General features: G+C 37.1%; 1 protein-coding gene across 1 annotated transcript; it reads left to right on the top strand.

The window, feature by feature from the left end:
• Window positions 1–5023: 5023 nt before the first annotated feature.
• LOC121043784 (olfactory receptor 5G3-like) lies at window positions 5024–6251 on the top strand. The gene has a single exon (XM_040495782.1). It carries the CDS (start codon window positions 5024–5026, stop codon window positions 5972–5974), a length of 951 nt encoding a protein of 316 aa, XP_040351716.1. The 3' UTR covers window positions 5975–6251.
• Window positions 6252–11693: the final 5442 nt, after the last annotated feature.

The raw sequence follows: 11693 nt of genomic DNA, 5'->3' as shown, positions 1-11693 counted from the left end.
TGAGCATGAAATGGTTTTCCGTTTCTTTGTGTCATCTTCAATTTGTTTTTTAACTCTTCTATAGTTTTCAAAGAATACATCTTTTACCCCTTTTGTTAGCTTTATTCTAAATCCTTCAAATCCATGGAGGTTATAGAACATCCTACTAAGGAGTAAATGGGTTAACCACGAAATTAAAGAAGAAATAAAAAATACATATGAGGAAGTGAAAATGAAAACACAATGGTCCAAAGCCTTTGGGATGTAGTAAAGGCAGTCCAAAGAGTAAAGTATATTGCAAATCAGCCTATCTCAAGAGTCAAGAAAGGTCCCAAATACACAACCTAAACTTACACCTAAAGGAACTATAAAAGAAACAGCAAATAAAGCCTTAATCAAGCAGAATAAAGGAAATAATAAAGATTAGAACAGAAATAAATAATATAGAAACAAAAAAAATCAGTAGAACATATCAACAAAACCAAGAGCTGGTCCTTTGAAAGAATAAACAAAATTGATAAACCCTTAACCAGACTTATCAAAAGACCCAAATAGATAAAATCACAAATGAAAGAGGAGAGATCACAGCCAATACCACAAAATACAAACAATTATAAGACAATACTATAAAAAATTATATGCTAACAAACTGGAAAATCTGGAAGAAAGGGACAAATCCCTAGACACCCACAAACTGCAAAAGCTGAAATAGGAAGAAATAGAAAATTTGAACAGACCCATAACCAGTGAAGAAATTGAATCAGTAATCAAAAATCTCCCAACAAACAAAAGTCCATGGCTTCCCAGGGGAATTCTACCAGACATTTAGCGAAGAGTTAATACTTATCCTTCTCAAACTTTTTCAAAAAATACAAATGGAAGGAAAGCTTCCAAATTCATTCTGCCTCATCAAGCATTACCTTGATTCCAAAGCCAGACAAAGACCCCACTAACAAGGAGAATCACAAGCCAATATCCCTGGTGAAACTGGATGTAAATATTCTCAACAAGAAACTAGAAGATCAAATTCAAGAGTAAATTAAAGCAATTATTCACCGTGATCAATTGGGATTTATTCCAACTGCAGGGCTGGCTCATTATTTATAATAATGATTATTTATCAATCAATGTGATACATCACACTAATAAAAGAAAAGACAAGAACCATATGATCCTGTCAATAGACGCAGAAAAAGCATTAGACAAAACACAGCATCCATTTTGATAAAATCCCTCAGCAAAGTGGAACATATCTCAACATCATATAGGCCATATATCAAAAACCCATTGCTAATATCACCCTCAATGGGGAAAAACTGAGACCCCTTCCCCTACAGTCAGGAACAAGGCAAGGATGTCCACTCTCACCATTACAATTTAACATAGTCTGGAAATATTAGCCTCAGCAATCAGACAATCCAAAGAAATAAAAGGCTTCCAAATCAACAAGGAAGAAGTCAAACTTTCACTGTTTGCAGTTGACGTGATGCACTATGTAGAAAACCCAAAAGAAATAGGACATCTATTTTCTTCAAAGATACCAATTATTTGTATGTTAGATCTTCTTTTATTCCTTGGTAATCATCTTTTCTATAACCACTTCAAAGTTGTAGCTTATTTTAAAATGTTATCTTTTTAACCTTCTCAAACATCTTCCATGATTGTTTTATGGAACATCTGGATTACTTTTTTGTTTTGTTTCATGTGCTTACAGTTTTCATGTAATTTCTTTCCTGGGCTTATCCAGCATATTTCCATTACCTGATATAATTTTATTACTTTTTCAACACGGGTATTTTTAATCTTAAAAATCTATTGAAGGATTTTGTACAATGTTTTTCTTTTAATAAAATGATTTTTTTCCTTTTATTTTCCTTTCCCATTTTAGATTAATCAAATGTCATTAAAATCTATTTTTGTTTTTTCTTATTATTTTTAATTGGTTGCAAGAAGACGTTCCCTGACATTGTTAATCAAACAAATATAACATAATTGTAAAGGCTAAATGTACACCACAGTAAGTTATAAATTTTGGAGAGAGGAACTTATTTTCCAGTATTCAACAAATACTTACACAGTACCAATTATTGACAGCCTTCTGAGATAGATAGTTAAAAATGAACTACCGATAAAATGTTATAGGCATTGAATAGAAGGAAATATCAACTCTTCTTTCAACAATAAGGTCCCCGAGAAGGTGGTGATGGTGGTGATGGTGGTGATGGTTTAATCTGTGTCATCAGACTCTACTTGCTTCTCTCTTGTGTGACCCTTTTATCCCAAACAACTTCCTTGCTTCTGCTCCTGCTTCTGTGGATCTCTTCCTTCTGTAGCATTCTCTAGAATACCTTTACTTTTTAACTTCAGTTTATCTAAATTTTATTTATCATTCCAACATAATTCCTTCCTTATTTTCTTCTCTATTCCAGTTTTATAGTGATCTCTCATTACTTTGGAGTCCAGAGTGAAGCAAAAGCTTCCTTGAACAGCTGTGTATTTTTTTAATGTCTAGGTTTCTGTCCCCAACTATGCTATAAATCCCTAACAATGATACATAACATTAATGAGTACTGATTCTGTGCCAGACACTCATTAAGGACTTTAAATGTATTACTTCATGAAATCCTTACAACATCTCTGTGAACTAGACACTCTTGGCTTCTTTATTTTACAGATTAAGAGAATGAGGCACAGAGAGACTTAAAAACTTGCTCAAAGTGACATAAGCAGAAAGACTGTGGAATTAAGATGAATAGCAGGTGATGTGTTTCCATAATCAAAGTGCAAACTATTTCCTCCAAACCGGTCCTGGTGCTCAACGTATCACTCTCCACTGATAGAAAAAAAGTTCTTTGGGCAAAGGAAGATCTCAAAGGGGTTGGGGGAAACCACAATATATTCTTAGGAACCCTCTCTTTAAGAAAAGACATAGTTAGGAAATAATATTTGGTCTAAATGCCACTGAGATTCTTTTAATTTTTTCCCTTTAGGTGTAAACTCTTGAGGTTTTAGTTCTTTGGGGACCTGGCTCTAAGATAATGAAAACTCCCAGAAAAATGTCCTTTTTTCTGTGAAGTATGTGTATTAATGTGAAGGTCAAAGAGTATCTCTTTATTCCCAGGCTCTTCAAGATGGGAGATTTGTCTTCACCGAGTATTTAGAAACTCATACCTTTTGGGATAAGTTACCACCTTGAAGGAAATTAGTGTCCCATTCTTCTAGAAAATGATGATTGAAGCAATTAAAGGAACTACATGAGGGATATCCTTAAAGAATTGAGTACACCGCGTTTTGGAAAATGTGACATTTCCAAATTTTGGTGGAGAAACATCAGGTTGAGTTTGAATGTCAGGAAAATAACTTTCCTAGCACAGACTCTCTAAAGAGAGCAGACTTTGAGATTTTATTCACATTCTCAGGAAACTAAACAACTGGTTTGTGTGAGGTTTTTTTTGTTTGTTTTAAACTGAATTTCTTGTTTAGTTTTGTATAATACAGAGATTCTGAAATGTCCACAAGGATTTCCAAAATCACAGAATGTAGGTATTAAAGGGCATAGAGATCATCCTCCTTGTATTATAGAAGACTCGAAATGACTTATATTCAAATAAATGAAAAGAAAGAAGGAAGGAAAGAAAGAAAGGAATAAAGAGTGAAGGAAAGAAAGAAAGAAAGAAAGAAAGAAAGAAAGAAAGAAAGAAAGAAAGAAAGAGAAATAGAGAAGAAGGGAAGAAAGAAAAAAGCAGAGGGTGGTTGGACCAAAACTGGAAACAGCCTCTCTAAACTACCCCTACATCCACATACCTATATTAGTATATTTGGGCTACCATAACTGAAAATGCTTATGCCATACCTGATGCTCCTAAGTTAAGCCTAGAATTGTCTTTGTGACTACTGAAAGCTTACTTTATATCACATTGAGGAAATATTATAATGGTAAAAGAAGCAAATTTAATACAGTCACTATATCGTATACCAGGCTTCACACATAATTACTGTATGATATGAGTAGCATATTGCTTTTATTTATTTAAAGATTAATTGAAGTGAGAATAAGAATAAGTAATAATAAATGTTACTTAAAGTCATATCTTTTTCATATAAATTATCCTATATAGTGATTGTCTCCTCAGAAGCCATTTGATATTATCTTCCTGAACTAATAAGACAAAAAGTTGTGTTTTCTTCACTGTGCTCCCTGCATAAGTTATTCTGCATTTTCATATCTTATTACTGTAATTGATATTTCCTAACAAATTTCAGAATAAGTACGTTAAAAAGTAGTTTACATAATGTATAGGGAATCACATAAAATAATAATTTCTTACTTTGGTGCAACACACTTAATTTTCTATACACTTATAATGATGACATTTCCACTTTGCTGTCCAACATTTGCTAGGTCATCTGTTTTCAAAGGCAAGATCTCTCCATTTCTCCCCTGACATCATATTACTTTACATGAGTAACTGCTTTGCTAATTGTGTACATTATCCTTCCATAGGCCATTATCAGTGCAAGTAGAGAAGAGACTGATAAGCCCATCTATGAATTGTGTCTTAACAATATTAGAATGACATTGATCCTTCAATAAGAACAGGAACTCCCTTGCTTAGTCTTTCCCAGATGTCTAATGTCTGCATATCACATTGGTGAGATTTTATAGTCCTCCCAGTAAGGGTATTCCTAAGTAAGTTTTATTATCCCATAACACAGTAAGATGAAATGTGGAGGGTAATTCTCATTTCAAACACAATTTTAGAACTTGAGGAAGGTTTTCACAATATACTTGGACTCTTCTTTTTATCAGAGAGTACTGAATCCAAAGAGATTGAGGGTGAGTTGTCCAAGTTTACAGAGAATCTATGCACAACTCTCATACCTAGTACATGAAACTATTGTCTTTCAGTTAAACAATATTTCAGTAATTGCCTAATATAGATCTGTTTAGCATAATGTTATTGCCTTAAAATATACTTGTAACTGTTGGTTATTTTTTGATAAAAATTATTTTTCTTTCTTTATAACAGGTTAAAACCGACCAATGGAAGATAAGAATCAGACAAAAATGACTGAATTTCTTTTCTTGGGTCTCACAGACATTCTCCAAGAGCAGATTGTCCTCTTTGTCATGCTCTTCATTGTCTATCTTGTCACCCTGGGGGGTAACATAGGGATGATCATTCTCATATGGACGGATCTCAGATTCCACACTCCTATGTACTTTTTTCTCAGCCACTTGTCCTTTGTAGATATTTGTTCCTCTTCTTCCATTGCCCCCAAGATGCTGTGTGATATCTTTGCAGAGAAAAAAGGTATCTCTTTCATGGGTTGTGCTACACAGATGTGGTTCTTTGGTCTTTTTGTGGCAACTGAATGTTTCCTCCTGGCTTCCATGGCATATGACCGGTATATGGCCATCTGTAAGCCCTTGTTGTACACACTCATCATGTCCCAGAGGGTCTGTGTGCAGCTGGTAGTAGGGCCTTATGCCATGGCTCTTCTAAGCACAATGACCCATACAATTCTCACTTTTCGCTTACCCTTCTGTGGTACAAATATCATCAATCACTTCTTCTGTGACATTTCACCACTGCTTTCCTTAGCATGTGCAGACACTTTGATCAATAAGTTAGTGCTGTTCATCTTGGCTGGAGCAATTGGTGTGGTCAGTGGCCTGATCATCATGGTCTCCTATGTTTGCATCCTGGCGGCCATCTTGAAGATGCAGACTGCTGATGGGAGAAGGAAAGCTTTCTCCACCTGCTCTTCTCACCTGGCAGTTGCCTCCATCCTGTATGGGACTCTTTTCTTTATCTATGTTCAGCCTGGCTCAAGTCCCTCCCTGGATATCAATAAAGTGATTTCTCTGTTTTATACCGTGGTGATCCCCATGTTGAACCCCCTCATCTACAGCCTGAGGAACAAGGAGGTAAAAAATGCACTCAGGAGGAAGTTTGAAAGGAAAAATTCTCTAATGGTTTTGGCACAATAGAACCCTTCTGTGTTGTACCATAGATGTTGGTGCAGGCTGTGTAGGAGAAAGATCACTGAAGTGGAAATCAGAAGCTGCATGTGAGTTCATGCACTACCAGGTCATAGATGATTTGAAAAATGGACTAGTACTTAAATATTTTTTCTGCCCCATCTTGTTGTCTGTGACGTGACAAGAGTTTCAAAACAAAATAGTGAAATATTGAGAATATTAATGTGAAAATATACTGAAGGAAAACTTAGGTGAATATTTTACTATCATGGATATTTGAATACTATTTTATCCAGACAAGAAAACCAAAAGTTATAATAAAAAGTTCAGAGTAACACAAACAATATTAAAAAGTAAACAATAAAATGAGAAAATGTTTGTGACATGTGCCAAATAATGAGATAATATCCCTAATAATGAAAGAACAGTCTAAAATTCAATGGAAACAAAACTAGATAAATGGGGAAAAAATGAACATGCAATTCACAGAAATGGTGATCCCTACACAGAAATGTATGGAAAAAAGGTTCACTATCATCATTGGTCAAGTAAGTGAAATGAAATTAAAATGTCAGTGCAGTGCCTTTTAATATAGATGAAATATTATTAGTTTTCAATGACGATGAAGTTCCTGCTTGGCCATGTACATTCTGTGTTTTCTGTTTATAGTATGAATTCCCCATTACCCAAAAAATCTGGTAGTTTCCATATAAAATGATCAATTTACACAGCATTTGACCTACAATTTCTCCTTTATAAATCTGGACAACAGAAATGTAAAGGCCAATGAATAAGATTACATATATATAACTATTATGCATGGAAAAGTAAAATAAGGAAAATAGTCTGTTTTACATCATTATAAGAAAAGTCAACTTGTGTTTGTGTGTGTGTGTGTGTGTGTGTGTGTGTGTGTGCAAAATGCACAACAAATGAGATTAGATAAGGTAATTATGGACTGACCTGGAGAGGACAATTGTATGCAGTCACTGTCAGGTGGAAAACAAACTCAAGTTGAAGATCAAAGTGTAGTTATGATCACTAAGAACAAGGACGAAAGCTGTATATTAAAATGTGCATGTGCATGCAGGTGTAAATGAGTACAGGGAGAACTATAAAGGATGCACAGCAAGCTGTTGACATTGATCACTTCAATGGGAGCTGCATTTGAGGTGGGAAAGGAGAAGTTTTATTCATGTACATTTGAATTGCTGCTTAATCACGCCCTCTGCCTTTACTTGGGCTCCATTTATATGGAGTTCCATTTACATCTTATGATTTCTGCTTTGCCAATTGTTCTTTATTTATTGGAGGATCTGACAGGACCCAGGGCATTAGAGCAGTCCTGGATACATACACACATGGTGACTTCTGGGCAACACTTCGCTCTTTATTACGGCCCACAAACATACCAGGAGCTCTTTCTCAAAAGCCATAGCATTCTTTTTGCCAATGGTATAGAATGGCTTCTGAAGCTCAGGACCAGCAGCATTCCCACTGAGGTTTGTAATAAACTCCATGTTGCTTTTTTCCCATGACCATCACTTTCCTTATAGATCCTGTTGTATCACGTGGCCCAAGGGGCAGGGCTGCTTGTACTATACCTGGACCTGCTGCAGAGCCTCTCCTGTTCTGCATCCCACTTAATGCCTACAGCCTTCTGTGCCATTTGGTACCCTTGTTGGAGATCTATTCCTAGCTGTGGAATATGCTGCCTCCAAGACCCAAAGAGGCCTACTGGGACCCTCTGGTTCTTTCTTCATAAATTTTACTTCGAATGGAGTATTCTAGCATACCCCTAACCACTGGACCTATAAAACTCACCCAACATTTCAAGTTCCTGAATCCTAATAGGTGTTTGTGTGTTTGTGTTCTGTCTCCCACCCTCCAGAGCACAGGTGTGTTGTTTTTTTGTTTTTGTTTTTGTTTTAATATGAAATTTATTGTCAAATTGGCTTCCATACAACACCCAGTGTTCATCCCAACAGGTGCCCTTCTCAATGCCCATCACCCACTTTCCCCTCCCTCCCACCCCCCATCAACCCAAGTTTATTCTCAGTCTTTAAGAGTCTCTTATGGTTTGCCTCCCTCCATCTCTAACTTTTTTTCCCACCTTCCCCTCCCCCATGGTCTTCTGTTAAGTTTCTCAGGATCCACATAAGAGTGAAAACATATGGTATCTGTCTTTCTCTGTATGACTTATTTCACTTAGCATCACACTCTCCAGTTCCATCCACGTTGCTACAAAAGGCCATATTTCATTCTTTCTCATTGCCAAGTAGTATTCCATTGTATATATAACCACAACTTCTTTATCCATTCATCAGTTGGTGAACATTTAGGCTTTTTCCTTAATTTGGCTGTTGTTGAAAGTGCTGCTATAAACATTGGGGTACAAGTGCCCCTATGCATCAGCACTCCTGTATCCCTTGGGTAAATTCCTAGCAGAACACAGGTGTTTTATCAAGGTCTCCCATGTTCCAGCATCTGCTTGTGTAACCTTCTCTAGCAGCATGATATTATCAATGTAGTAGACATTACAATTAGTATCCACTAAATGTAGTAGGTAGGAGGCCAAATACCTTAGGGGGCCACATACCTGGAGACTATATTAAGGAGGGGAGGCGAGTTAATATAGCCTTGAGGAAAAATTGTAAATCAATATTGTTGTTCATCTCATATGAATGTAAATTGTTTCTCATCCTCCATTCTAATCAGAATAGAAAATACATTTCCCAAGTCATTAACTGCATACAATGTATGGGAGACCTTGTAAACGATCCCATGTAAGGTATGGAGCTGCTATTGGGCCACTATTTGGTTGAACTTTAAGCAGTCTACAGCCATTCTCTAAGAGCCATCTGATTTCTGGATGGCCAGACTGCTGACTTCAATAGAGAGATAATATGATTACTTCTGCTGTATTCTCTATGTCTTTGGTGCTGGCATTAATTTCTTTATTCATGTGTTCTGGAATCCTATCATTGTCCTTGGCTCTGGGAAGCCTGGATGCATAACAACATCTCATACCACTGGCTTCCCACCAGCTGGAGCCCCTCTTATTAGTGCCTTTCTTTATTGTTTCAGTGGAAGAAGTGTCCTCTCAGGGAACACAGTCACATGATACCTTCTTTAGTGGATACCTGATAGCATCATTATTATATCTGTTTTCTTATAACATAAACCCTTTCAACCATCCTAACATCTTTGAGTCTTTGGGCCCCTTCTTCAATAATCTCCGTTGACAATAATGGTATGTCTACCTCACTTCCTGTCAGTTTTTCCAAGGCTCAAGGAGCCACCCTGATAGTACATTAGGATCCACTCCTGGTGTCTTGCCTACAAGGAAATTTTTGAGTCACTGGAGTTCTGCATCAGTAAATTCTTCCTTATCCTGCTTTATATTCCTCCCTCCCTAAGCACATTACCTTCAAGCTGTATACCATGTTTTCTGGTTCTGGCTGGTACTTGTTAGTCAAGTCCTGTAACTCTTTTGGTGAATAATAGGCCAATTCTCCTTAGTAATCAGACAAAACCATTCTGGGTCTTGCCTTTGGTTTAGGTCTAGAAGCGAAGAGGGGAGGTGGGACAAGATCTTGAGAAAAATAGTTATTAACTTGTGCCACACCTCACTCAGGTGAGGGCTCTTTATTGTCTCTGGCAGACGAAGTTTGGTCTCTTCCAGCAAGGTGGAGAGGGCTACTTTACAGGGTCAGAAGATTTGGGAAAAATGGAATATCTCAAACACATCAGATGTCTTATTCCCTATTCTCAGCGTCCAACTCCTTCCCTATCAGAGTCCTGACTTTTATACAGGAAACTTGCAGAGATTGTGAATTCAGCTTCTTTCTTATTCTATTGCCCAATATCAGGTTGTTGGTTTGTGTTATATGCAGTCTGGTCTCTAACTGTAGGAGATTAGGATATTTAAAAAATTTTTTTTAAATGTGTGTATTTATTTTTGAGAGAGAGAGAGAGAGAGAGAGAGCGAGCAAGTGGGGCAGGGGCAGAGAGAGAGGGAGACACAGAATCTGAAATAGGCTCCAAGCTCTGGCTGTCAGCACAGGGCCTGACGCAGGGCTCAAACCCATGAACCACGAGATCATGACCTGAGCTGAAGTTGGATGCTTAACTGACTGAGCCACCCAGGCTCCCCACTGAGTATCTTTTTAAATGCTGCCTAACTGACTTTGACATCATAGCATGAATTGGAAATTGTCTCGTCTGACTCTGTTATTTTCATTCTTTGGCATGTGAGGGGCATTTAACAACAACAACTTCATAGTCCAAAAGTTACTATTGCTTCCCACATCTCTCATACCTAGAGATAATTACATTAGCCAATGTAGGGTTTTTAACTGTGCCCCATTCTAATTCACTGTTGGTGAGTCTTAGTAATTGCAATGCTTGGGCATGCTAGTGGTTATGACTGCCCCATTCCACCAGCAATGGACTCTTGCTGCCATCTGTCCAGTGAGTGATCTGAATCCAGAATTCTATTCAAGAATCTGCTGGATTCATTGATCAAGTAAGTTACTAAGGTCAGCCTACATTCAAAGACAGGGAAAATAATTCAGTGTTTCAATGGAGCAAGTGCACTCATTTATAAGAAAGGGGTAATTAACTACGTCAAATAAGAGATAACCTAACAAAAGTTGTCAGAATTGCAAAACATAAACAAAATTTAGTACCTATATTATAAATAAACAAAAAAAGCTCTTCATTTAATATGATGCAAACATCTGAATGGACTCAATCCACTTGCATGTAGTTCAATGAATTTATAATATAACATCTATGGAAAATAATTCCCAATAAAATTTTGGATAATTATATTACATGAAGGTATCTTTTAGAAACTGCTTGCCCCAGGAGTTTTTTTTATATATTAATTTATATTAATTTTTTTTTTTTTTTGAGAGAGAGAGAGCACAAGCAGGAGAGGGGTGGAGGGAGAAGGAAGGAGATAATCTCAAGCAGTCTCTGTGTCCAGCATAGAGCCCTGGCAGGGCTCAATCTCATGACTCCAAGATCATGACCTGAGCTGAAATCAAGTGTCATATGCTTAACAGATTGACCCACCCAGGCACTTCTGATTGCCCTAGGAATTTTAACCCCTGCTTAACTCTTAGAAGTCAAGAGAGAACTCCATTAAGAACAGACTCAGTCTCTCTAAAACTTGAACCTAGAATAGAGTTCTGTAAAGATTCTGGCTGCCAGACTAAAAGTCAGTTCACTTAAGAAAGTACAGCATTTGTAGTATACATATAGGTGAAATATTACTCAGCCATAAAAAAGGAAAGTTTTCCGTTAGCAATGAAATAGGTAGATCTGGAGGGTATAATGCTAAGTGAAATAAGTCTATCAGAGAAAGACAAATACTATATGATTTCACTCATGTGTGGAATTTAAGAAACAAAACAAATGAACAAAGAAAAAGGGAGGTAAACCAAAAAAACCCAAAGTGTCGTAGACTCTAAGTTCTAAAGTTCTCTCTTGTCTAGCAAGAGAGCGGGACGCAGGAGTCCAGGAAAAGACAAGACCCCCAAATAAGGGTCCATGTCCCATTGTTATTGGGATCAGAAGGCTTACAAACATGGTGATGGACGTGCACAAAGGGACAATGAATCTTTGAACGTTAACTTGTGGACGTGAGGGAAAGGGGGTGTTGAAGATATTTGGGGTGGGCAGTTGGGAGGATGGTTGTTTACAGTGGACAGGAGGCAGC

This window comes from Herpailurus yagouaroundi, unplaced genomic scaffold, assembly GCF_014898765.1.
Source record: "Herpailurus yagouaroundi ecotype Mexico unplaced genomic scaffold, PumYag 187, whole genome shotgun sequence".
Taxonomy (NCBI): Eukaryota; Metazoa; Chordata; class Mammalia; order Carnivora; family Felidae; genus Herpailurus; species Herpailurus yagouaroundi.
This window is presented reverse-complemented; position numbering and strand designations above follow the sequence as displayed.